At 41.8% G+C, this 27,981-nt stretch overlaps 2 protein-coding genes across 2 annotated transcripts in view; one reads left to right on the top strand and one right to left on the bottom strand.

Moving 5' to 3' along the window:
- BCO1 (beta-carotene oxygenase 1) overlaps positions 1-27,981 on the bottom strand; it is a 61,342-nt gene that overhangs the window by 21,463 nt on the left and 11,898 nt on the right. The gene's annotated exons all lie outside the window — the stretch shown is intronic.
- The window catches only part of LOC139677323 (polycystin-1-like protein 2), a 38,709-nt gene continuing 14,944 nt past the window's right edge, over positions 4,217-27,981 (top strand). Inside the window, 27 exon segments of the mRNA XM_071567175.1 lie at positions 4,217-4,247; positions 4,807-4,971; positions 8,170-8,355; positions 9,074-9,184; positions 9,583-9,730; positions 11,189-11,418; positions 12,034-12,438; positions 13,507-13,605; positions 14,326-14,375; positions 15,454-15,571; positions 16,177-16,384; positions 16,981-17,101; positions 17,362-17,503; positions 17,840-18,040; positions 18,211-18,356; positions 18,811-19,005; positions 19,822-19,947; positions 21,305-21,487; positions 22,411-22,535; positions 23,365-23,488; positions 24,401-24,535; positions 25,217-25,442; positions 25,726-25,919; positions 26,352-26,582; positions 26,797-26,898; positions 27,110-27,288; positions 27,616-27,762. Of these exon segments, the coding sequence (XP_071423276.1) occupies positions 4,812-4,971; positions 8,170-8,355; positions 9,074-9,184; positions 9,583-9,730; positions 11,189-11,418; positions 12,034-12,438; positions 13,507-13,605; positions 14,326-14,375; positions 15,454-15,571; positions 16,177-16,384; positions 16,981-17,101; positions 17,362-17,503; positions 17,840-18,040; positions 18,211-18,356; positions 18,811-19,005; positions 19,822-19,947; positions 21,305-21,487; positions 22,411-22,535; positions 23,365-23,488; positions 24,401-24,535; positions 25,217-25,442; positions 25,726-25,919; positions 26,352-26,582; positions 26,797-26,898; positions 27,110-27,288; positions 27,616-27,762 (4,292 nt within the window). The 5' untranslated portion in view covers positions 4,217-4,247; positions 4,807-4,811.

The following is a 27,981-nucleotide window of genomic DNA, read 5'->3' as shown; positions in this document are numbered from 1 at the left end:
TAATTTATATATATAAACTTAGGTGTAAAAAAATAATTAGGGATTATGAATACTTTGAGATTGGGCTACCAAAACTGAGCTGGTTTGAAGGGGTTCACTTTCAGGAGTGTTGAACAGCACTTAGAAGGCTCCCTTAGAGGATCTCGGTGCAGGCCACCATTATTTTTTTAACATCTAATAACTTTTTCAGCATTGCCAACAAAATATGCTTCAGATTTCTTTCACCTCAACAGCTTCTACTTAAAACAACAGCAAAAAGTTCATAAACCTGGAATGATCCACCTGAAAAGCAGGAACAATCATTCATCATTGTCTATTGTGATGTTTTATATAGCACAATGATTTTCTGAATTAACTTTCCCTCAATGGCCACCATCTGGTGTAGCTTCTAAGGGCAAGTTAGGACTCTGTAAGAGACCTGCAGGGTCCCCTAAAACACTTCTGAGGAAAAGTGAAAATCTTATTCCAACAGACTCACAAACAAAGGAGTCATTCATTGCTTTATCGCAGCTTGGAGTGAGGGTGTGAAGATATTGAGAAAGCTTTGTCATTAATTTCTAAGTCAAAGCTTGCAAAACACCCTTGCTTTGTGAGTCTTACTTTAGCTGGTGAGTGAGTATGTTTTAGTTTAAGTCACTGTACAAAACACGTGACGGAAGGGTGGTTGCTACATCAGCCTTTCAGGCTATAACTGAGCAAGGATTAACAAGTCTTGGGTATGCAAAGGGCTGGCAGCTCCTTAGAAACAACACTTTGTGCAGCCTCATCTGCTGTGAGTCTGCCCCAGTTCTTCAGAACTGTGCAGAAGGCAAACAAAAAATCCAGTAAGGAATGGTTTGGGTGTATCTGAAATCTCTGTGGCTGACATTGTGCTGGACACTCCCCCGAGCTTCCTTCAGTGGCTTTACAAAACCTGTGAGGGGTCAGTTCCACCCCATGGGCAGCCAGGAGGGGACAACTCGCTGTCCTGGGCAGCCACCCCTGAGACAATGAGAGCTTTAACTCAGCATTTCCATCACTGCAGGATGAGATTGCACAGCCAGATGACTTGCACCCCAGTGTATGAGACTAAGTAAATTCTTAAACTATTTAATTTATTTAAATTCAGCAAGCTATAAAAGGCAAATAGACAAAACCCCCAGCAACCCACAAGCAAACCCAAAATCCCATTGCACTGTGAAGCTTTCATGTGCATTTTTGGCATAAGAAAACTGTTTAAAAAGATCTTTCTGTTGGGGAAGAATGCAAAAGGCAGGTTTCCCACAAGAAGGTAAGTTGAAGGAGCACTGTTTACTTGACATCCAGTTAAGGCTTTCAGAATTTTCTCTATTCCTGAAGACCCTAATTTTGCTGCTTTAAAAGTGGTATTTTCTTTTCATGTAAATGCTTTTCTTTTTCTTGTGCTAAACAGAATAAACTGACAGACTGCTTTACTGGCACTAAAATATATGAAGTCAACAAAGTGCAAAAGAGGGAAATTGCCTTTCTTCCACTCTCCATCTGCTGCAGGCAGCTGAAGAGTTACTTATAGCAACCAGAGTTTAGGAAAAAAATGCACATTGCTGTAGAAAATGCCAACAGTAGACTCACTTGGAGAGTTTGGCTTTATTTGTAGACATTTCCAACATTGTTTGTTCTTTTTCAGGGCCTGTTTCAAAATCCCTCAAAGCCAGAGACAAGACTTCCATTAATTTCCATGGCTGTGGAGCAGATTCCCAGAGGACAGCCTGTGGCACCCCCAGCTCTGTCATTTTTAGCACTATGTTCATGGAGTCAAATTTCCAGTTGCAGAGAGAGCTGGATGATGCTACAGAACACATTCATCGCAAAGTGAGCTGAAGGCACCTACTGGAAACTCACAGTCTGTATCACTGAGCCAGATACAGTTAAGTACAGTCTCCTCTGTGCCCCCTGTGCTTGCAGAAACAGGCTGCATTTTCATGTCTGGAAGGACAGAGTGAGGGGCTGGCTGCCAGCTCCAGCAAAGGGCCCCAGAAGAAGCAAAGACTCTGAAGAAAATGTCATGCAAACACACAGTGGCCAACTACCTGAAGAGCAGCTCCCCTCAGCTCTGACTGCTGCGGCAGCTTGAATATAAAGCAGTTGGGTGGAGGGTTCCCAAACTGAAGCCTGGGAGGTTTTGTATGAGGCCCAAGAGAGACTCCTGGTTTGTAGACATCCCCAACAGAGCCAGCTCATCATCATAGTTACATGGTCTCTTCCAGGAAGGGATGGGTATTTGGACCAGATCCATCAGCTAATTAGAGAATATGGATTGGCCTTCTCCTGAGCTGGAAAACCCAGTCCGAATATTCACATCTCAGCTGCTCCATAAGCTCTCCCTATTAATCAGTCAGAAGGTCATGTGGGATCTGCTCCAAGGGTTCCACAGCTCATCCTGATTTGCAGGTGTGGTGAGAAAGAAAATGTCCGGCACAGTGTCTCTGCCTCCATCACAGTGCACACTTTTTCCCCTTCCTCTCACCCCCCACAGTTGTCCTATCCATTAAACACTTTCCTAGGAACCCTGAAAACCCTGGTCATAGTCCTGCTTTATCCCCCTGAGCAAGACAGCTCTGAACTGGAGGTCCAGAAAACTCTTGGGATTAAGGATTGCTCTTAAGTGTTGACTGGATGCAGAGCACACACTTGCCTTTGGCAGGAAGCCTGACAGCTGGAGCTGTGCTGGCACTGCAGGTGTGGGCATTGCCTCCAGCTCCACAGTGCAAGAATGCAGGAGGCATTTCTGCAATGCAGGAATCCATCACACATCGCTGATCCCTGCACCTCTGTGATGCAGCCACTGGCTCACTGATCCATGGCTAAATATAAGCGCATGTTCTTTCATTTTCAGGTTATGGTGGTATAAATTAATAATAATGGCATCAAATTCAGTGGAGTTCATGCCAAGGACAGAAGGATCACAGTAGCTGCAGATCCTTATTTGTACTGTTTCTACTGAGCTGGTGGCTTTGCAAACCTGATGGGTATCTTTCATAAGGAAGTTGAGATGCACTTAGGGATTTCGGCTCCTAAATGTTGCTGGGCTTGCTTCCCAAAGTCCATCAGCAGCCTTTGGAATGTGCCCATAGGGCTTCCAAGTAGTTCTGATGATTAAGGCAATATTTTCATCTTTTCTAAATCACTATTTTATCTTCAGGCCCTCTCCCTCACAGCAGGTATAGGTACTGTAGCTCTGTAGAGCGGAGCAGCTTGGCTTTTAAGGGCTGATGGGAGCATTGCACTCAGCATGTGGAATTCTAAGCAGACACAGCAGTTCAAAGTGAAACTTTCTTGGGACAGCTGAGATTAACCTGCATATGTGTAAACAGGTGGGCAGGATGAATATGATACACTTATTATAGTCCTTGCATTAGCATCCAAAAGAAGCACCTCAAACAATAACTGTTAAAAATAAAGCAATCCAAAACAATTACATTGTTTTTAAATTTTTAAATTGTATCTAGAGGAGCAGTGTGTATGTTCTCATCTCATAACTCCTTGCATTTCTCACTTCCCTCATTCTCCTCTCATTCCCACTAATGTTTACACAATGATGCCTTTGATGTAGGAGCTTTATCTCACTTTCCCATGTGTCCAACAGCAGCATACATCAACTTTATCTTCTCTGCTCATGAGGGAAGCAATAATTTAATGTCTTCTCTTCAAAGTGATCCCACATGGGATGTGACATTTGCACAATAGGCCTCACAAGGGCCATTGCAGTGGAGTAGCATCAGGACTTGTTGTGTGTCTCCTCAGACACAATCACCATTATATATTGGAAACAGCCTGTTCCAAGCTCTGTTGCTGCTGTTGTGAGAAGCAGCAAAGAGGAGAATGCTGATGACATGACAAGGATGACATCTCCAGCTTTGGAAGAAGGCAGCTAAAAGAGTGGTGGTGTGGTAAGCGAGGCAAGTGCCACCCAGGCACTGAGCTGAGAATGTGGCTGGGGGTGGCAGTTCTGATTTCTCTTGCTGGATGCTTGGCTGGGGAGGAAGCAACCAGTGATGAAGGGATCCCCTGCCCAAAGTACCAGCAAGTTTTCAACCATTCATGCTATGAGTTTGTTAGACTCCAGCAAACCTTCACAAGTGCCCAGAGCTGGTGTGAGAGAGGAGGAGGACACCTTGTCTTCATTCAAAATGAGGAAACTCAAGAGTTTCTACAAAAACATGTTGCTGAAGATCAAGAATGGTGGATAGGACTGATCTCAAACTCCTTGCTGAATGAAACTACTGACGGTAGGTGGTTTTAGAGTCATTTCTTCTTTAAAACTGTATCAGCCTATGATGCTTTCTTAACATGGTAGAAAATGCAATTTAGTCCCACTGTAGATATCTGCTGAAAAGCCTCTGTCTTTTGTTGCTATGTCTTCAGATTAATAATGAGATGTTTTTAATTGCCTGCTGTGCCTCCAAGTTGCATATTATCCCCCTTTCCATGGGGCCTCGTGGTTGTGTGAACACCTGGTGAATTAGATCAGCTTGCTGACCCAGTGAAACAAATCTGCTGGGTTAGGTCTCCAGTGGAAGAGCAGGCTGAGCCAATTCATCCCACTAGGAAGTGCTTCCAGATCTGATACAGGGGAAATGGTGGAATCTTGGGGCTGGCAGCACAGGAGGAAGTGGCAGTGTCTCTTTTAATGATTGTATCAGGTTCAATATAAAATGTAATTTAGTCCTTACCCAGACTAAACCACCTCTGCTTCAGTAGGAGCAGGGCTACGATCCTGCTCTGCAGGCTCTGACTCTAATTGTGTTACTGTGGAAAATAAACAGGACACAATTTCTTTGTTCACAGGGTCCATGATTTGGCTGGACACTTCAAATATAAGCTACAGTAATTGGTACAAGGACCCACCATCTCCCATCTCATCCACATGTGGGTACATCCTGAAGAATGCCAAGTATCAGTGGGGTGTGACTGAAGATTGCAGCCAGGAATTCAACTTCATTTGCGAGTTTGGTAAGATACACAGGAGCTGGAATGGCAAAATGAGTGTGCCATGATCACAACGGGGCATAAGTTGCTTTCAGAGTAGCTGGGCAATAACTTAATCAATATTATTAAATGCAAACAAGCAAAATATAACCCCAGCAGCTGCTCTTTTTCTAGCATGCTGATGTAAGACCTGATCCAAAGAGGAAGAACCCAGGAATCCCTGGGAGATGTGGGTCCTCAGCAACCCAGCACTAAGGTCCAGGGTCCTGGCAGGGGGCTAGTGAAGCAGAAATGGATCTGAGAGTGAATTCATGTCTACAGTGGACATAAACTGGCTATTTTAAAGCCTTTCTGCAAGAATAAACCCCCACAACACCACAACACCTGAGCTAGGTGGGACCTGTATGATAGCCCTGTAAAAACATAAATGTGTGCCAAAATAATTTCCATTTGTAACTGAAGCAAAAATACAGCCAAGCTTCCAGAGAAACCACTCCTAGCAGCCTGGAGTGAGCAAAAACCAGAGCAAGTTTTTCCTGTTTCTTCCTAGATCCTTCCATCAGGTGAAGTTCAAGGGCTTTCCCGGGTTAAGGGAGCAGGCAGGAACCTGCACATCCTGGTGGAATTTTAGTGCTCAGGCAGAAAATCTACAGATATTGTGTCCCTTAAATTGTGACTTGGAACAGACAGTCCTGGAAAGGAATGCCAGCAACAAATAGATATGAGGGGAATTCGTGTTCCTTGCACTTTGCACATAAGTTAAGTACTTCAAACTGTACCTAGGACTGAGGTCATGAGCACTGGAAGGACAGTCTGGCTGTGGGCTCACTATAATATTAAAAGACTGAATCAAGTATGCAAGTACAGATTTCCACAAGCCCTAGAACTGCCACTTGCCTGGTCCAGCACTCTATTTCTGACATAAATAACAAGTTGTTCTGCAATAAGCAAGCTAATAATGTTTTATTTCCTGTCCTGGTTCTCTGTTCCACATCCTCTCCCTACCCTCCTCCTTGACACTTCCAGTTCACTCCCACATACCCAGCAAGTCCCACCTCTGCAAACACTTTTCCTCCGTCAGATCCCTCCCCTGCAGCTCTGCAGCTGCTCCAGAGCTCCAGCTGGGTGTGCTGGCCAGGTGAATCCGCACCGTGGAACAGATGAAGAGGGTTATAATCCCTGCTCCTAAGAGAGCCATTGATGCAGCTCTTTCTCTTCTCCCTACCTATTGATTTTTGTGAATTTTTGAGATTGTTTTGAGGTTTATATCCATACATTGAATTTGACTGAAGATGACATTAAAAAGGAGTGGGGGAGAGGAAATTGGCAGACAGCACAATCCCTTAAACTTATTTTCCTCACAAAAACAGACTAAAATTATTTTTCCATTACAACCACAGTAGACAACTGTCTGTTTGTAAGGAAATTATCATCTGTTACCATAGGATCTGACTTGGAGCCCATTAAATTCAAAGAGCGTTTGCATTATTGAGCAACAATATCCTACACTACATCCATCATTCCACTCCCCAGGAAACCAGATTGCTGAGGCAATTATAGTCCTGTTTGCAGCATCTACAGCCCATGTGCCTTCACACACATACATAGTACAGCAACAGTAGACTCCTCTTTTACCAGCTTTGCATGCAAGGGATTAGATCCAATATCCCAAAGTAATGGGAAATATTTTCATTGGCTTCTCAGGGTGGTAAATGTTTGGAAATTCCCACACTTGTCAGTGCCTCATTTTGTCTGTAAAACAGGTGTAGTGGTACCTAACACCTTCACACGTGGCGCTGAGTGCCATGATCTAGTAAATGGACTAGAGTTGGACCAAGGGTTGGACTCGATGATCTCGGAGGTCTTTTCCAACCCAATCGATTCTATAATTCTATTCTGTGATTCTATACTGTGAGCTTGGTGCTCATGAACACTGAGTTTGATACTTCACCTGAAAGTATAGGTAGCTCCAAACAGTACCAATATTTGCATTTAATATCTCTGATTCCTAGTAACTTGTCTACTTGATCATCTGAGCCAGGAATATGTGTACAAACAACCAACCAGAAAGTGTTCTGTCTTCACCCTTTCTTTGGGCATCCACCTGAGCATTACTCGTGTTCCTCAACAAAAGTTCAAAATTTCCTTATTATTATTTCTTATTATTTCAATTCTACCATCCGATGCTTTGTAGGTTAGCAATTTATTGTAAAAATATATGTATTGAGCCAGGGTTTTTACACAGAATGCAAGCCAGGTTTTGTACATTTTATATGTAAAAGTTGCTGAGACAGCAAATACTATGGGAAATCTTTACATAAAGAACAAACAAGAAGTACACAAGATAATAGTCTGTACTAGAATTTAACAGCAAGATACTTTTCAAGCTTATTTGGAGAGCTCTAATCTGTAAACTGATCATGTTGCTATAGTTACAGCCAGGCTTAGCCTTAGCCTTTAAATAACAATAGCACACAATTATTGCAGTGTGCACACACTGGCACAGTTAATCAAGGACCTGAGGGGAATGATCCAAACAGCAACTGGAGGACGATGTATTTAAACTTGGGATGTTGAAACAAAAACATTCTTTTGCAACACTCCCATATGAGAGCAGTCCTTCCCATCCTCCTCTTCAGGGTATTAAGTATCCTGATTACTACAGGATATTAAGAATTCTGAAAGATAATTAACTGTCCCAGATTAATCAAAGAATGAGGTGTGTGCTTTTAGAGATATGACCTTACTCATCTGAGCGGTCCTGCTGAATGAAATCAGTCAAATATCACCCAGGAACAAAGGTGTCTCTGTAGCAGAAATGGGATCAGCTCCCAAACTTAATATGCAAACTATTCTCCAAAGAAATTATCTGAATATTATGCAAATCACACACTGCCACGAGGCTCTTTCGGAAGTAAAGAGTAACTTTAGACTTTCCAGTAGTGCACGTCAAACAAATGTTGACTTTTCCACAAAAAAAGGTTTACTTTTTCGACTGGAATATTTTTGTTTATTGAAAATGGCCTCAATGTTTTGCTAAAAAACATAAATCTGTTAATTTTGACTTTTAAAAGTATTTTGTTATTTTTTAAATTTTCTTAATGTTTAGCACAAAAGGGGAAAAGGGAAGAAAGAGAAACAAAAAAGGGACATGGGGCAGAATTGCAGCAGGATTTGTCAGAAATGCAAAAAAAAATATTTTTTTTTCTTCCCTCCTACTAGAATCTGGCCAGAGCATTGCTTGTGATAATCACAATGCCACTGCACAGTGTGGATCAGGAGAAGTTATTCAAATTGGAGAGAGCTTCTATGGACGGAAGACCCCTCATTACTGTGTGTCTGAGGCTGCTCTCCAGGATGGTACAGACGAAGAATGCAGCTGGATCAGTGTCCAAGATGAAGTAGCAGGTAACTGATGGCATTGCTTGTCAGAAACACAGAGTATATACCAAAGTTCCTGGTCCCTAAAACACCTTATCTTGCATTTCAGTAGAGTGAGTGGATGGGAAAGTGGATTATTCCTAAAATGAAGGGAATCACAGAGAACTTCTGACAGGGAGGAGGTTCCTATGGAAGGCTGGATGGAAAGGAGGGACTTTGTGAGGAGTGAAGATTCAGAGGAGGAGAGGAGGAGCAAATGGAGAACAAGGGTGTACCTGGCTCCTCTTGCTGTGTGAAGAAAATATGTGGGCACACTGACTCCCTGACGGACTCAGTGGGAGATGTCAGGTTTGACAGAGATGGAGGAGAACACATCCAGACAAACCTGACTCCAAACCATGACACCCATGGGGACACGAGGGCAGGAGGGACCTGCTGCTGCCTGTCGTGTGTCAAGGGCTCTGCTGCTTCCCAGACTATACAGTGCCTATGACTGTCCCTGTGGAGATTCTTTGGGCTTTCTTACCCACTCTTACTCGGCTTTATTCCAGTAAAATGAAATGGTGCTGAGAAATACCAGGCAATAAGAAACACATTAAAGCTGAAGTGATGTGGAAGTTTGTCTAGAGATCAGTGGCATGGTACTGTTTCTCCTCTGCTTTTTGTTTCTCAGTCACCTCTCATCTGAGCTGTCATGGCAGCTGCACGAACCCACTAATTAATATAAAGCTCTCCTTCTTTCCAGACCAATGTCATGGTCTCCAGGCCTGCCAGGTGACAGCAGATGGCACTTTCTTTGGAAATCCTTGTCCAGCTTTGGGAAGCTACTTGTCTATTCAATACCACTGCAAGGAAGGTGAGAGGGAGGGGACTGTCAACACCTGTCCTGTGACCATTGATATTTATCCTAAAAATCACTGCACCCATCCTCAGGGAAGAAACTGGAAAAGCAGTGACCACTAAAAATAGGCACAAAAATGTAGATTCCCTGTGCTAACTGGTGGGTTTGGATAGAATACAAAGCCTGAAAGTCCAGACACATAAAACACACTTGAATAAAATTATGTCTAACAAGAACCTTGACCAGTAGGTATGGAAAAGAATCAGCTCCCTGTCACACCACTAATGCACACAAATCAGCAGCAGTATCAGCTCTGCTTGGAGCAGGCTGGCTCTCAGTGAATTAAAATCAATTGAATTATGTGAGAAATGTTGGCAAACACTGGCATTGAATTCTGTCATTGTGTTTTACAGGTCTGCAGCTGGTTGTGACAGATGAATGTTTTGTCTTTGAAAACATCACGGTCAGTTTGAGGTGGCTGCTCTCACCCTACTCTGGCAACCTCTCCTGTTCCATCAGCACTGGAGATGGTCACACCATTGACCCTTACTACCCTCCAACGTAAGAGACATCCTTCATGTGTCATCAAACAGCAAATTTCTTTGCTTGCACTTTGTTGAAGGTTCCAAGGCTCATAACTGATGTGTTAAAAATTAAGTAGATTAACAGTAAACCATAAATACAAGACACTTGGATCTGTAAAAACCTCTTTTGAAATTACTACAAAATTTTATGTCAATCTGCCAAGCACAATCTTTCTTCTGTTTATTATAACAAGTGTTTCCCATTTCTAAGAGAATTTATTCCAGATTCTAAGACTCAAAATTACTGAAAATATGCCAGTAATTGCCAAGGAACAGGCAAACATTATTTTCTTAACTTTAAAGAGTACTTTTGATAACATTTTAAATACAACAAGAACATTCTGGACTTTTTCTTGTATTTTCATTGCATAACAATTCTGTCTCTAAAAGATCAAACATTTTTCTGTTGAATTTAAAAATTTGACCTTTTCCTCGTGCTGGGAATGACAGAGAAGGACTCCAGAAATTTATTTATCTACAGATGGAATCCTACTTGAGTCAACTAGAAAACCAAGAGTGTGAGAATTAAACCCAAAAAGTAATGATGTTCTAGAAAGAGTAAACTTGCTTTCAGAGCTACAGACACAGGTCTGTAGCTGTAAAGAATGTGAAAAAAATTATTTAATAGTGAGCCTTTATATAAACTGTATTTTCTAGCTGTAAGCAGAGGTTTGCTGGTTTTATGGGAAACGTTTTACTTCAACTACTGAACATCTCACAGCCTTGCTCACCTGTTTTTTGTGTCCAGTTTGATACCCACTCTTACAGGAATTGCTGTTTCTGGTCTGATCTTGTCTTTGGCGTGTTTTGGAAGTCCAGTGAGAGTGAAGGCTGTTTCTTCATTAAAACAGCTAATGAAAAATACATATTATCAAGGATGATGTGTCCTGATCATTGCATTTGCTGGGTGATGCCATGATAAGAATCTGAGAGAAGAGTGTCAGGAATATTCCTTATTTGTCTTCCATGGTGTTTGTAATTCAGGAAGGATTATCCTTAGGTTCTTTGCACCATCTCCCTGTGTGTGTTATGATAATAGCAACTTCCATGAACTTCTCTATATCCATTTACCTCCCATTGCATTTGTGATTGGAGCTACACCAGAGCCCGGAGTGAAGAGACATTCTTGCTGGTCCAGGCAAGGATAGAAGCAGGAGAACCTAAACCCTGTAATCTACTCACTTGGCAGCAGAATGTGTCCCCCCTCTTAGATATGCTTTGAGAATGAGCACCCTGATCTACAACTTCAGTAACACCATAGATGGAAGACAGGGACAACCCTAAAAATTCCATGTGAACAAACAAGGGATTACAGTGATTGCCGGAGTGCTAAGTCAGGTCAGAAATTTGGGGATGTGACCAATGTTACCGTGTAGGGTTAAGGACTTCCCAGGACAGTCTTCCACAACAAGCAGCTGGTCTCTTTCCATTCTAGACTGGTCAGCAACATCACGTACAGATACTCCTCTCCTGGAGAGTTCACTGTTTTTGTGGAATGCACCACCAGCGAATGGCACGTGTTGGCACAAAGACAGGTGACTGTTCAAGATAAGATGGATCAGCTCAGCATAACTGGGTGCTACAGCCAGTATGAAACTGGGAACAGCTCTCGCTGCCGAACACTCTATGGGGAGGTGTTGTGGATTCAGGTTGAACTCAATGGAGGTGAGGGGAAGTTCTCTGCATAATTTAAAGGGCAGGATAAATATTATAGAAGCAGGACTTTCATTATGCAAAGTAATCCTTCTTTTTAGTGAATGCTTGTCCTCTAATTGTTGCATTCCTGCAGGTGAATGCTCTCAACTGCATTGGAGGGTTTCTTTCTCAGAGAACTGACCACCTAAAACATAAATATAAGCACTATTTTCCTATTCACATGAACTCTAACTTTAGTCATATAAATCCACATGATGGCAGTCAGAATGTTTCTGTGTTTGGAAATTCACAGAAATGCTTCTCTTACTGGGAATAAGAGGATTCCACACTGAGCTGGCCATATTTGCTCGTGTCCATTTCCTTCTCACTTCATGTCCCTGGAAGCCACATTATGCTGAAAAAATAAAATTCAATAGTGTGTGAATTCTCTTGACTGCCCAAACAGTACCAGCAGGAAACACATGATAGAATTCCATAAAGTCACCTGAAATTACTTTATTGGAAAAGACTGAATTGCTGCAGTTCTCCTGACTCCTGTATTAATACCAGAATGCTGCACAAAGCAGCTGGAATTGGTTGGTCTGTTACACAAGCTGTGAGAAATTTTGATCTGTGTCTTTGCAGGCAGTGGAGTGACCTACATTATGTCAGCAGACAACATGACACTGACTGAATCCAGTGCAAAGGAAGGAATTGCCCCTCATAACCTGACACTCGACAGAGCCTCTCAAGAGTTGCTTGGCCCAGGGATGCACCAGCTGCAAATCCGAGCCTGCAGCAACACAACGACATCAGAGATCTCTGAGACTTTTGCTGTTCACTTAGTTGAGCCAGTCTCTGGTCTGCAGGCTGCACTGGCTGCCCACACTCTGCAGCTGGGCGAGAATTTGAAGGTGAATGTGTCAGTGTCTCACGGTGCCCCAGAGGAGGTGATGTTTGAGGTGATTGGATCCAACGAAACACACTCCCACAGAGAAGGTGGCCCTGGTGGGGAGCCTCGGACGTACGTCGTGGCCATGCACTCAGCAGGTACAGCACTGTCACAGCTCAGGGGAGCTCCCAGGAGAGTCACAGCATCCTGGGCTGGGGGACAGCAATGTACAGCTGAATTTGGGAGCTTCTCTGACTGCTCAGACTTGGTCTGCAGAGCAGTGAGAGCAGCACAGTTGGACTGACTTGTGAGTGAGCTGACAAATTGAACTGACAAATGGGTCTCCTCATGGAGACTGAAAGCAAGGCCTGCCCTGCTTCTTGCAATGGAAAAGACATAGGAAAAAGACAGAGGGTTTATTTTTTTATGACACAATCTGATTCAAGTACAAATGAAGACATTTTCATGAATCACAAAGTGTTTTCCTCCTGTTTGTTTCATATGCTTAACATTTCAAGTTTAGACTCCTCTGCATTTTAAACTGAAATAATTATTAATCTGAGGAGTTCTCAGTAGAGAAGGGGAGCTTTTCTGTGTGTCCACTTTCAACACATAATTTTTGTTGGACTTAATTATGAATAAGCTTTTAAGTAATATTTTCTTGCTGTTCTTAAGTAATCATGGCCTTTAAAATGTGCAGTTAAGGAGGTTGTGCTCAGAATTTAATTCAGTAGCAGAAGATAAAAAAATTTCCTCCTCTAATGAACTATTCCAATCCCATGCCAAGGCTGGAAGAGTAGAAGCTAATCATGATTTCATTTTATGTTTTAAAATTATTCAGTATTAAAAGTTTTATTAGGTCTTCCTATACCCGTTTGAACATCCCTTTCTTTCAGGCAGAACTTTTCAAACAAGACAGTTGCTCTCTCAAGGTGCCTAAACTCATTTGGGCTCCAGTGTTTGTACACCTCCAGTTTACTCTGTGATAACACAAACAGCTGGCAAGGAACAGCATGGCAAGGGTAGGACAAAGGCAGCTGAGTTATTAGAAGTTGAGATAAAGGGGAAGAATATTTCTTGAGAAACAGCAGTGAACATCCATCAGAAACCCACCTGAAAAATCTTGACAGAAAAGAATAGGATTTTTTATACAAACTGGATGTTGTACCCCACACCTGATGGACTGGCCCCACTGCTGCCCTTAACTGGCCATTTTTCTTCTCTAGGTATTTTCCTAGTGAAAGTGGTGGCCAGGAATGCCTTCTCCAACATGAGTCTGGATCTTGGATTCATCACTGTGTTGGCAAACACTCCCCATAAAAAAGGTAATTGCATTACTCTGACAGTGCTGGGTTTGACCACACAAGTGTCTTTTTGCAATCAGAGCACTTCATGGAGTGTTTATGGTTTGCATCCAGTAATTGCTTTCCTTTCAGCAACAGGACTGCAAACTTTTGTGGAGGCTTCTTCCTGATGAAGGCGGATTCCCTGACTTTGAAGTAGCCATAAATTAGCATCACTCTGTGTATGTTACACATTGCACATTTGCTATTTGTCCTAGAAATAATTAGTGAAGTTTATGGCTCAGGACATAGCTTTGAAACCAGAAAATATTTGCATCACAGCAGTCTCATAAATTGCTGCCAGTAAATGCTTCTAGATGGCTCATACTTACATTTACAAAAGCAGATTATACCAGAAATAAAGTAACCTCAGTACTAATTGTATTGATACTTTTCCAGTGCTTTTGCCAGATTTTCCTTTGTACATCAATGAAACTCCATCACCTTCTGTGAATATATTTTGATTTACACCATTATGTTTGAAGAAACAGGATCATCTTCTTTACAGTCTGTGAAGAGCCTGTTGTTACAATTTTGCCTGTTTAACTAGACTGTTTATCACAGCTCTGGAGGCTGGTTCTTACAGCCCTGTCTTTCACACTGTCAGCAGTCAAATCTGTGGATTTAAGTCCTATTCACTGAGGATGTCTGAAAGCTTTACAGGTAGCACTAAAATATTCTGCTCTCGTTTGCATTAAACAGATTCTGCCAAGGAAGAAGACAGCTACAGAACAAATACCCAAAAGACAAATGTAAGTATTATTTAAGGCTCTTTCTTTAAGATGGAAATGCATAGAAATTTTTTATTACCAGTGGAAGTGCTGAGTAAAACATTAGAGAGAAGGATTCATGGCTTGGACTAGGACTGGGACATGACTAAACTATGGACTGGGTGTTCTGTGCCCCAAAAGGTTCAACACAAAATCTACACCAAAAGTCTTGGGGACTTCATTAAAAAAGATTAGAGAAAATGAACTTTTCACAGCAGTTCAATTTTGGAAGTTGAAATGTGTTTAGATGACTTTTTAATTAATCTACATGGCTTGTGCAAGCCTTCTCTGAAGGGTGATCCTTCAAGCAGAATTTAATATATTTTTATATTGTTTCCAAGTGTTTTCTAGTTCTGTATTGGAATGTAGAAATTACTTTGCAATGAAAAAAATTCCAGTTTATGGCAAACTAAGAAGTTAAGGATACATCAATTGCTAGCAGCTGTCCAAATTATAGAATAAAAATGCCAGATAGAAGAATTTATCATCTTAAAGGTCTAGTTTTTAACTGTAACAGTAGCAGGCAGATGTCTGCTACAGGAGATGTGCTGCTTCATGAGGAGGCCTCATGCTTTACAGATTGCCTGGCAGAATATATTGCATCAGAGGGACATCCATCTAATTCATAACCAAGTTTATTACAGTTTGTTGCACAGAAAGACAAACTCAGCTATCTCTTATCTTTATCTATAGCTGTAATGTATCCAATTCAGGAAAGGGGGATGTATTGGAAGGTGCACTAGAAGACAAATGCTTGTCCAAGGGTTAGAAGTCTTGCTTCAGATGCAAAGAATTAATAGGAATTAGTTTCCTAAGTACCTGCACTAGTTTTGCAAACAGGAACTGCACTCCTAAGCCACAGTTTGTCTGTGCCATCTGCTTCTATTCCCACAGCTCCAAATTCCACACTTCCTCTGATCAGGCAAAGACCATTTAAACTACAGATCTGCATCCAGCCATCTGGGGTCTAAACTTTCAGATCTTTTTCATTATAAAGAAGCAAGATATGTAAGTGTCTGTACACACTCCTGTCCTAACTGATACATTTATCACTATTTAGAATCACAAAAGAGAAACAAAAATATATATTAAACCAAGTCGCCATGTGGATCCTTTCACAACTGTCACACTTGGCTGGCCAGACAGCAAGAACCATTCCAGCTTTCTCTGGTCCTGTGGTATGTGAATTCCCTGAACTTTTTTCTACCTGATCTTCTATTTGATGAGTAACAAACTCACTGTCATGTCAAATGGTGGAAATCTGACTAAAGGATGGTCTATTTTCTGACTTTTAATGTTTGCCACTCACTGTACATGAAGAAAGTCCTTCTACCTCATCCTGGTGTTAACACCAAATTAATCATGGTATATAATATGGCATAATGCTCAGTTTTGTCTTCTCCCAGGGGTTTCAGTTTTTCAAGACCTGCCTGTCCTAAGCTTTCACCCTCGTGGTCAAGGACTAGACCCAAGTGATTTACACAGTTGGGCATTTGCAAGGTGCAGTGTCTCAATAAAACAGCAATAATTACCATTAAATGTGATGCAAAAACATTTCTGGCTGAAAATTGGATTGAGAGTCAGGATATCTGTGTTCTGTCCCAATAATTATGCCTGACCTCATACCTTACTTTGAAGAAGTCAGTCTGTACTCTGAACCCAGGTCACCAACTCTTTAAATTGGCTTCAGGAAACCCATTTGGTCTATAAAGCTCTTTAAAACCTGTGGCAGGAAAGTCCTTTATAAGGTACCATTCTAATTCTAAAGGAATTGTTTGTGCAGGAGCTTGCTGGCCTGCATGGAATGAATGTGTGCTGCAACAGATAATCCTCACCAACCAATCTGAGGTGCAAATCCCACCTTCCTGCCTTCCTCCTCCAAAATCGGCTGTGACTGTGAGGATCAGAGTCCGAAACCACGGCAACGAAGAGAGGCAGGACGAGCAGTGTCTCTATGTGACTGCAAAGCAGGAACTGCAACTGGAAATCAGGTTTGGTTTTAAATCCCAGTATTCACTGGGTAATATTATTACTGCACAAACATAGTGCAAGGCCACAGTTACCAATAACAATGATAATAAGGTGATAATGTACTTACAGAATCACAGAATCACAGAATGGTTGGGTTTGGAAGGGACTTTAAAGATCATCTTGTTCCACCCCTTTGCCATGGGCAGGGACACCTTCCACTACAGCAGGTTGCTCCAAGCCCTGTCCAACCTGGCCTTGGACACTTCCAGGGATGGGGCAGCCACAGCTTCTCTGGGTACCTGTGCCAGGGCCTGCCCACCCTCATAGTAAAGAAAACTTATTGTTGTAAATCCGCTTACACCTTATCATTATAAAAACTGCTGACCAAATGGGTCTTACTGCATTTTCCTGTTCACATATCTGAACATAATCTTTTTATTAACTGAGTAATATTCTTCCCAAAACACTTAGACCCAACTACATCCTAGCAGCGTTGGAGATTTCCATATGCAAACCTCATTGAAACTGTGGGAATAAATGCCATAAGATATGTCTGAGGTTGCTACTACACATCCCATACAGTCACTAATGTAATTGTCATCTTGCTTCCTTACAGGTGTGAGGCAAACTGCAAACCAGTGAATGTCAGTGATGAAGTTGTTTTGAGTGTCTCTGGACCAAAGGACTCCCAGGCCATAAATTATAATTGGTATTTAGATAACACATTCCAAACCAAGGTGAGAGCACCAGACTTGTCAGAAATGTTGCACACACAAAGGTGAACATCCCCTCTGAGGGAAAGCCAGGTGGCATCACAGGAATACTTTGGCAAGTGGACTTTGAAAATACTAGTGAAGACTGAGACACGGGGGTGCTTGGTTTGGGAGGGGTTATAATGACAGGAACCAAACTGCCACTCTGCCCCTGATAAATCACAACAGAAACGACAGCAAGGAGCCTCTTTTTGCCATGTTTTCTTTTCTGTCTGATTTTCCAGTCTACAACCCTCCCTCTAGCCTGTGGCCTGACTGGTTTCCGGCAGAACTCTTTGAATTTGCTTCAAAGCAACACATCCATGCTGAGAATGAACAGCTCCTTCTTGCAGACACAGGGAGAAGCTTTCCAGATTAAAGTAACAGGTAGGGGCAAGCAGGGTTTAGGATTTTCAGACTGCTTTACGATAATCTCTGCCATCATGACATCACCCTGACGTTACACATGCATAGCCTTGCTGACAAATATGAAGGTAAATTAATCCACAAGTTGAAAGCTGTTACTTTATATGTGGGCCCTTTAAAATAATGGAGAGATAAGTTTGTTCTGGGCTGTTGCACAGCAGGACAAACTCAGTTCTCTTCCTCCAAGCTGTTAATAACTTTGTTGAGGCTCATGCTCAGTAGGCACACTGGGTGCCTGAGGTCGGTGCTGCCGGGGCATGATTGTTGCTGACATTCCACTCTCTCCACCGCTCCCAGCAGTGACTCAGCGTGGCTACGGGCAGGGAATGTACCTGCTCAGCACGGTGCCCGCGCCCGCCGTGCCCCGCTGTGCCGTGTCTCCCGAGCAGGGATCGGTGCTCACCACCTTCAGAGTCTCCTGCAGCACTCCGGGCTTGGCCGAGTCATCCCAACCCGGTCCCGACAGGCAGCTCACCTACTGCTTCTATCTGAAACCAAGTGAGTCCCAAGCTGAACGGTTTGGCTTCTCCTAACACAGCAAAGGCAGTCCCTGCTCTATCTGCAGGGAGAGTGACCACAAGTCAACCAGGCCTGCAAGTGCCCTGTTTGCAGAGAGCAGGAGGTGCCTGTGTGGTGTCTGGGAGGTGACTCTCTCTTTCCTATTGCAGATTCTCTCCTGGACTGTAGCCCAGATCCTGAACTCTTCCCAGTCTATCTTCCACTTGGAGAAGAGGAAAATAACTTTATTTTACATGTGACAATTACTGTTAGCAACAACTTTGGTGATACAGTTCAAACAGATGCTTCAGTGAAGGTACACAGTAGAATTACTGTATTTCAAGAACTCTTGAGCTGATACCTAAACCACGATTCATTTTTGGAGCTTCTTCCTATTTTAGATATATCACATCCCTCTGAGTGTGCCATAATCACCATTTTCCTATCTAACAAAGACTATTGTCTGTGTGCTCAAGGTAGTCAAAAGTATCTTCCACTGTCCTTTTTCTAGGACAGAAGTTTAAAAGATGATCTGTTTGAACATTGGGCAGCATAAGATGAGTCTGGAGTTAGTTAGGCCCCAAAAAACTCCTGCTTCTTCCTCAGTGACCCAGTAAGGAGATCCTTACCAGGCCATTAAAAATAAAACATTTAAAACTGGGAACATGAGGTTTTATGTCCCACTCTACCTAGGCAGTCATTAAGATGATCATGGAAGCTGTTCAAAGGTAATTATAACAATGTTGAGAGCATATCTGATTTCTTCTCAGGTTGGACCTGCAGAAACGATGGATGGGAACGTGACCCTGCAGGGTATGGTATCTGAGAAAGCAAACACCATCCTGAAAGATGGGAACAACAGCATGAGTCTCTTCCAACTGTACAAGTCAGTGACATCTGTCCTTAACCAGCAGACCCAAGAGGAAAGCTTTAACATGTCTTTACTCACAAACACACGAAAAGAGGTCAGCCAGACACTTGTTTTCCTACAGTACAATGTTATAGATATTCTTTGGCAGCTCTTAAGTAATAAAAAGCTCACATATCACCCCCAGAAATCAATGGAGGTTTCAGGTTTCTAGCATCTGTCTCAGAGTTTGGCACAGTTTCAGCTTTTTTCACGGTTTGCCTACATAAATAATTTGTCTTATCACCCATCACTAAAACAATTAATTCTCAACTGTTATTGCCTTAACTTAAACTCATTAATTTAAACCAAATTTTCCACAAACAATTTAAATATCAATCAAATGGCCTCTCTTGTGGGATAAATACCCTATCTAATTTTCCCCAAAAGCACTAAATTACAGGTAATTTTTGCTTGTCCATTTGATCTACCATTTGATGTTTTGGCTGATATTTGTACTGTGTTTTGAGTGCCTTAGATGAAAAGATCTAGAGAAATGCAATGTATCCTTCAATTATGATGCATTATTTGAATAACTTCAATCACACATGGCTCTGCTTTCTCTGGAAGTGGCATTTACACAGTAATTCACATGCATTAGTACAAACTTTCACAAGTAACTCTCCGTGCTCTTAATGGATGTGGAGTGTATAAATTCTCTGTGCTGGGAGGTAACATAAAACTCATGATTATACAGTTACTAAGGCAAGTGGCATCTTGTCACCAGGCCTAATATCAGTGCAAATAATCCTTGTTGTGGAGTCTTACTCTACTGCATAATTTACAGCAAGCCTGGCTGTCAATATACAGCCCTACTTGTCCAGTCCTAATTAGCATCTTGTTGCTTTGCCTAATTATCCCTTTTCATCCCAAGCTCCGAGGGCTGATGCTGACAACTCTCTCTGCTGTTAATGTAACATCAATGCAGGCTGCTCTCAAGATGTCAGAGGTATTGAAAGAAATCACTTACAGGAGTGAAGAGCTGTCTGTCTCAGCACAGGTAAGACCCAATTCTTTTTTGTCTCCTCACTCTTAACAGTGGAGACTCTACTGCATCCCGCTCACCTTGGAGGAGTTTCGGTGCCTTACAGTTATCTGTTCTTGCCCATTTTTCAACTCTTGCCAGCATGTGTATTTTGACCAGGAGGGAATACATTTTTCTGGTTAGAGTAAGTAAATTCAGCTCTCAGATACTGTCTCAGCAAGCTCAACAATCCAGGCTATGGTCATTGCATTTATCATAAATTTTTAAGATAGAAACCTTAACTTTTAGTCCTAAATATGTTAGGATGTGCACTTCATCTTGTAAAGCACTTTTAGAACCCTGAAGGAAAACTGTCCAGGAGGGTTTTTCTAGAATTTCCCCCACTCATTTGTCCCTGATCCAGGACTGCACAAAATGCACATAGGAAGCTGTCAGCGAGGCAGGAACACGGCAGCACCCAGAGGAGCTGGGCACAAATGTGCAGATTGGTCTCACAAAAGTATCTCTTGAATCTTATCTGGCAACATGACATTATTAGTAATGATGCTATTTATGCTTAAGGTGTGAGCGCATGGGCGGACAGAACAAACTGTCACTGGGGAAGCTTCCCAACTATGCAGGCAATAAAAAGAGCTCTCCTGATTTCTAATGTGGTTGGAGCCAGACTATGGCTTGGGAGCGTTTCAGCAGTGTGTGGTTAACTTTGGCAAGACAAGAGCATAGCTCCCATTCAGCCCTCCCCCTCAGTGAGGCTGCTCAGCGTTTGCAGGCTGTGGGAATGGATGTGTCCAAGCTTGCAGTGAATGTGCTTGGCTCCCTCACCATCCTGGGCTAAAAGCTGGCCAGAGCTTTCACAATCACAAAGCAACCACTGGCTGCATTTGGGCACAAAATAAAAGCTGTTAAACTCCTTCTCCTTTGGCACTCAGCACAAGGCCAAGGGTATAACTTGCTGGCAACCCAAGAGGGTTTGTGAGAACTCAGATTGAAACATACCTGTGCCTGACAATATGGTGGCATTTTTTAGACAGACTACACAAAAATGTAATTTACTGCATTACTGTGCATCTAAACAGCGTCCATCCCCAGTGTTTGACAGACAAGCTTCCTTCAGATCTTTTTTATAGATGAAATCTGTAGAAGCACACTGCATTTTTCAGGTCTGTATTCCATTTTAGTAAAGCATCTAATATATCATCTTTATTAGCTTTTGAGGTATTATCCCAGCACAAATTATCATAGTAAAACAGAATTAGCCACTAATAGTCCCATGAGATTACTGATGTTGCAATATTCAGTGAATGACACAAGTGTCAATCCTCTCAGCTGTGGTACCAGCACACATGAACTGCTCCCTGTGTTTCTCCTGCAGGTGGAAGCCAGCAACACTCTGAAAGATGTCAGTGCTTCCTTGCTCGCTATAAACACAGAGGACAGCAGAGATGATCAGCACTTAAAGGAAGCAGCCAACTATCTATTCAATGCAGTGAGCAATGTCTTTAAATCTTCTGTAGAAATCAGAGCTGTGAACTCTTCAGTGCCAGAGGCAGAACAGGTAATTTTAGTCTGGCCCAGTTTGTACTGGACTGTGTACAAACATTTGTTTACTTTTGAGAGGAGTTCTGCTGCTTTTTGTATTTTTAAATTGGCACCAGGAAGGGTTCATTGTGACACCAGCATGGAGTCGAATATTGGAGGAAACTTCTCCCCAGTGAGACCTGTTAGAGTGAACGTTTGCTAATGAAGATGATAGAAGCCTCTTAAGATTTGTTACATTTAAGGCAGGAAGGACAGGTCACTGGAGAACAGAATATCAGTGTGTGACCTCTAATGGATGACAAGCATGTGAAGATTTTTGTTAGATTTGGTTCCATTTCCTCCTTTTGCTCCTTAACTCAAGGAAGCTACAGGTATTCAATACTCATAATTGCCACCACTGGAATCAGTTCTGGTTGCTGCTTTCCCTTTTTCAGAAAAAAAAGTGCTTCCTGGGCCAAATATACTTTAATTTCATTGCTGCAAGGGAGTAGGGCATGAAATAAACTTAACTTGAGAGAAAGGGTTATGAACTGGTCAAGCTCCCCCAAGATAACACACTAATAACACACAATTTGTATGTAATTAGGTCTTGCTTTTCCAAGGCACTAAACACTAAAGTGTGCAGCTAAAGGGCATTAGTGCACAGAAGAGCACAAATATATTGATTGATGTCAACTTATCAGTGCTGCAAACTTCAATGCATGGAAGTTATAAATAATAGAATATAAAAGTAAAATGTGTAAGACATTGCAATGTTTCAATGAGAATTACAGAAATTGAATTGCTGATAGAATAACTTTTTCTGAGATTAAGAAGCACATCACCAAGTTTGTCAGCTTTGGAAGACACTGAGATTAAAGGGAAGCAAAGACAAATAATGTGCAGCTTGATGATTCTGAGTACCTTTGTTGCAAGTTTCCTCCTCTAACCCTCTTCCAGATTTCGGTGTCACAGCAGCTCCTGAGTACAGTAGAAAATCTCCAGAGTGCTCTTCTGTTTGGGAAAGCACCAGATGATGAACCTACAGTCCTGACCACTCCTTCTGCCACAATGTATATGCACAGGTAACAATCACAGTGTGTCCCACCGAGGCTCCTGAGACTTCATCAAATTGCTCCAGTTATTAATTCCACTGTGCTTAAACAGAACCACCCAACTAAACACTGTAGCATAATGACAACTCCAACAGTGCAATGAGGCTTCATTACTACCTGATAGCAAGAACAGCTCAGATTCTGGTAACATCGCCTTAGAAATTCTCATGCTGTGTTGTCTTTAACCAGTGGAGAATTTACTACTCTTTCCTGGGAGAGCCAATAATCACTTACCTTTGAAATTATGTAGAAAACTCATGTCATGCCAGTTAAAGGTTTCTTTTCTTTTCCAAGTTGCCAATAATGACATATTATACAGAACTGTAACCAGCTTGGCAGAAGCAAATATAGTCCTGAGGAGCCTGACAAGCATTCTCCATTCCCTATAATCATCCCTAAATTGTTCCCTGAGAGCCTGGTTTTCATCCACATTACACTGGGCATTCAAATCAAGAGCATGTTCACACAGAAACCAGGTATGTCTTTCACATAAGTACACCTTGGGTACAACTTCCTATCCAGGTATGCCAATTCCACCCTTTTTTCATGATTCCATGGTAGTGCTATGTGGAGTACTACGTCAGGGACAGATTATTGTACAACATATTTACTGGCAGAGTTAGAAATAATTTTGCAACTTAGTTATACTTGTGAAGAGAGAAAGCTTTTTCTCTAGTTGTGAAGTCCATGTTATTGATTGTCTTTTTCTGGTGCTGTTTTTTTCCCTCTTTGTTTTCTATTTATTTTTTCCTATTTCTTCTTTCTTCTGCTTTGCTTGTGTCCAACCTTAACTGGACAGATTACAAACACAAAATATGGATGGCACATCCATTAACATCTCCAATTCCAGCTCTGCCAGCTTTACTCTGCCACCTGCTTCCTCTCTCAGTGTTTCAGGACTTGATGAGACAGTGGATATAAGGGCAAGTAAACAGTTTTTTATCTGACTCAATCTGATATTCAGCTCATACTTTTGACCTAATGGTTTTAGAACCTTTTCCCCTATTACAATGAACACACAAGCACACAAGTCATCCCTCCTCTCATGACAATAATTTGAAATATTTTTGGTCAAAGAAGTCTTCATTTATCTTAACTGCACGAGGTTGGTTCAGCAAGCTAAGGAGCACAGAAAGCTTAAATTCTCCATCCCATCATCCCCTCACGTACACTGATTCCTACTTACATGGCTGGAGGAGGCAATGGAATCAATTAATCAATACCTATAAATCTGTTTGCCATTTGGTTACACTTTATGCTCTGAGGAGGATGCAACAGCTCAGAGTCCATGTCACGTTCAAACTAATCTGCAGCAGCCCTCCTTCACCCCAGCTAGAAACACATGAGTGTGAGGCACTCAGATCCTGCAGGAGACGAATGTCCTGACAATAACACATCCCTCATCTGAATGAGGACATGGCGATTTTTCCCCTCAGAACAACAGATTGAATATAATTGCCATAATATCATTATAATAATTTTTCTGAAGGCCTCTCTTGTTGATTTGGCCCTCTCAGGAGACCCCTACAATACCTGCAAATTTCTTGTTTAAATTGAGTCTTTTCCAGCACTGCTAAAAAAGGATTGTAGTGTATGGACATAATAAAGGTTGTTGTACACATGTCACATTTGACAGTCAAAATCACTTTCAAGGTTTGTGTTGACCCACCTTAGAGATAAGATAGATTCTTCTTTAAATCTGGATACAGGCTTCTTGAAAGTTGAGCCCTGTTTGGATCTCAGCTCAAGCTTTCACTATTCAGCAATTTAGAGTAGAAATATAATGAAATATCAACAATATCTCAGTTGTCTGATTGTTAATGTCCTGCTAACAGATGGTGAGCTTTGCCATGAATCCCTTTTTCTCCAGCGACACCAGTTTTGACATCAGTGGAACAGTGGGAGGTCTAAGTCTTACTAGTCTGGATGGCTTGATCATACCAGTCAGCAACCTCAAAGAGAATATTGAGGTAAATCCACTATTTTCTATCCCTCTCCCTCTTTTCCCATTTTTTCCTTTCTCCAGTAACAAACTGTCACTTGTGTTATCACCTTCCGTGAGGTGAACACAAATGCTGGTAGTGTTGATTACATTAATAATGGGATGATGCTTTCTGCATTTGTGATGAGGGGATTTGTGTGATGTGATGAATGAAATAACAAATATTTCTAAGTCTTTTCTTAAAAAAGAGGTATCTTACTCTTCATTTAAATGGATGTGACAATGCTAATGGTTGTGGAAAAAGACTCCAGATTACAGTCATCCCAAAACACAATGTAATATCTGATTCCATCATCCAGAAACTGGATGTTCATTGTACTACCCTTTGGCTTCTTGGCTGATGTGTAACCTGACATCTAAGTCATTCATACATGCACTTCTTGTAGCCAGTATCTCAGTCCCAATGGCAGCTCTTAGTTCAGAAATGCACCAAAGACTCACCACACAGACTTTTTGATAAGTCTACATAGGCTTCAAATAAATTTTTCAGAGGTTAGCTGACATTATCAAAAAAAAATCCTTTGAAGCTGATATTTTTGCTGGCTGTGCTTTCCTGGTATTATGAAAAAAGGTACTCTAGCATGTGGCTGCATGTGAAAAGCAAAGTGCTTTGCTGTATTTAAACCTATGTCTTTCTGTTCAAAACCAGATCATGTTACCAAGGCTTTCAGCAACTCAGGAAGATAAGATTCTGTTGAGTCTGGGCAATTATAGCACTTTCCAAGTCAATATTACCTCAGAAAACACATCTTTAGTGATCCACCTGGAATGTGAACATGACATTCCACTAGTACTCTACCTGGGGTATGGTTATCACCCAAATGAAACCAACTATGATATGAAAAGTCATCTGTTCTCCAGAAAAACTGCTGGAGGTAAGATAACTGATTAGTGACCCATGGACTTGCAGAATGTGCCTTGACCATGAGTTCAAACATGGAGCTGGAAAGAAACCTCTCCCAGGAGTTTCAGTCTGTCATGCTTCAGGGCTCCAATCTCTAATGTACAGTGTTCACAAAGAGTGGGATGCTTTGAACAATGAGTTGCTAAGAATTATTTCACACCTGTTTGTTTTGTTTACTTATTATATATAATACAGCTGCACACTTGTGAATTAACATTTCTCTATGCATTGAAATGAAAATGTTTATCTTCAAGGTGAGACAAACACCTGGGTTCTTAGCCCAGAAGAACTAATTTTGGGAGAAGGAACCTACTATTTCATGGTTTCACAAGATATGGCAGTGGATTCCACAGTCTATGCCGGGCTAACTGTAGGTGTCACTTGCTTTGCATCCCGCTGTGTATTTTGGGATGAGCTCCAGGGGAGCTGGAACAGCTATGGATGTCATGTAAGTAGAGCCAAACAAAACAATGTTTCTGTTACACACTTCAAAGCCAGCCCGTATGACCACCATCCTGTAGTAAAATGATAACGCTGAACTCATTCCATAAAACAAGATCATTCTGAGATTTTTTAATAAACTGAAGAAATTTAGCCAATACTGAGCTAAGCTTCAAATGACATTTCCATTTCTAGTTCTTGGGATGAACTTCTATGTAAGAAGAAATGCAAAGTTCTGACAAGGTCATATTATATAATAATGCCTGTTCCTGGGTACATGTTAGAGTTAATATTCCTTATTGGAATCTGAACTATTCTTGTGTGTATAGCAGTTCTCTGCACTAACTCACCAATCTCAGCACTGTCTTTTCATTTGCTTGGCAATTAATCTAATACTCCAAAGCCAAATATTTTATCAGGATTTTTTTGTGGGTTTCAGGTGGGACCAAAAACAAATCCTAGAAGCACACAGTGCCTATGCAACCATCTGACCTTCTTTGGGAGCTCCTTCTTTGTCATCCCCAATGCCATAGATGTCAGCAAAACCACACAGCTGTTCAGTACATTCGTGGACAATCCTGTGGTGGTGACAACTGTAGGATGCATCTTTCTGATATATGTGCTTGTAGTTATTTGGGCTCGAAGGAAAGACATCCAGGATGATGCCAAAGTAAGTCTTCAGCTAATAAAGACAATGTATTTAGGCCAATTCCCACTATGCCTAAGCTGTTTAAATAGGGAGTCTTTCAGCCATCCTACTCCCTTCCCTGTAACTGTTTACTGGAAAGTAAACGTTCCCAAAATGACAATTTCCTGCTCACAGCTTTCAGGAATCCACACTTACAGAACAGCTAACACACTGTTTGTGTTGTGTTGCTCTGCAGGTAAAAATCACAGTCCTGGAAGACAATGACCCCTTTGCTCAGTATCGGTATCTTGTGACAGTTTTTACAGGACACCGACGTGGCGCAGCCACAACCTCCAAGGTATCCGTGGCACTGTGTGGGAAGAGAGTTTGTACATCTGTTTAGGGAACTGGATGAATAATGGACTGCCCGAGGCTATAGAACAGGACAGCTCAAATGCACTAAGTGAGAAGGTCGTTAGATTTGATGAAAGCTGGAAGAGTATGCCAGAGGAATAATCGTACGCAGGATGGGGATGTGGAAATCTTCATTTCGCCATCTTATTTTCCAGGTGACTCTAACTCTCTATGGAATGGAAGGAGAGAGTGAGCCCCACCATCTAACTGATCCTGATACACGTGTCTTTGAACGTGGAGGAGTGGATGTTTTCCTCCTCTGTACCTTCTTCCCTCTTGGGGAACTGCAGAGTATTAGATTGTGGCATGATAACTCAGGGGACAGTCCATCCTGGTAAGTAGACATCTGAAGATCCATAAATTTTTCTTTATAATGACAACAGTTTTCTAGCACTTGAAAATTATCCTTCCTAAAGTTCTAGAAAGAAGTGTTAGTTTCTCATTTTTGCAGATGAATAGATAAAATGATAATCCAAACTGCAGGACCAGGAGTGCTTCCCATATCCCATGTCCAGTACAGCATGGGATGTGTTCTGTGCCTCACAGTTTAGACACACCCTAAGATGCCAAAGACCAGAGTTTGTCCTCCATAGTCCTGTCCAGTTCTGAATTTCACATCACTCAGTTACATGTGATTGTGCCCTGTATGTTCTTCCAACAGGTACGTGAATCGAGTGTTAGTCCACGATCTGGCATGGGATCAGAAATGGTACTTCCTCTGTAACTCCTGGCTAGCTGTTGATATTGGAGAATGCATCCTAGATAAAGTGTTCCCAGTAGCTACAGAACAGGACATGAAGCAGTTCAGGTACCTTCTATTTCATGGACTTTTTTAGTCTTGATAGCAATCAGTTTAGTAAAGCAAGCATGAAAAAGAAACCCGTTGGCAAAAATGAAAACAAGGAAGGTCTTTCCAGTGCTGAGAGCACTGAACAGTGCTAAGGGCTCTGAACAAGGAAAAGAGGAAGGATACGGTAACACCACATTGGAAATACTGGTGTTAAAGAAGGACAGCCTAACAAGACCT

Source organism: Pithys albifrons, chromosome 12 (assembly GCF_047495875.1).
Source record: "Pithys albifrons albifrons isolate INPA30051 chromosome 12, PitAlb_v1, whole genome shotgun sequence".
Lineage (NCBI taxonomy): Eukaryota > Metazoa > Chordata > Aves > Passeriformes > Thamnophilidae > Pithys > Pithys albifrons.
This window is presented reverse-complemented; position numbering and strand designations above follow the sequence as displayed.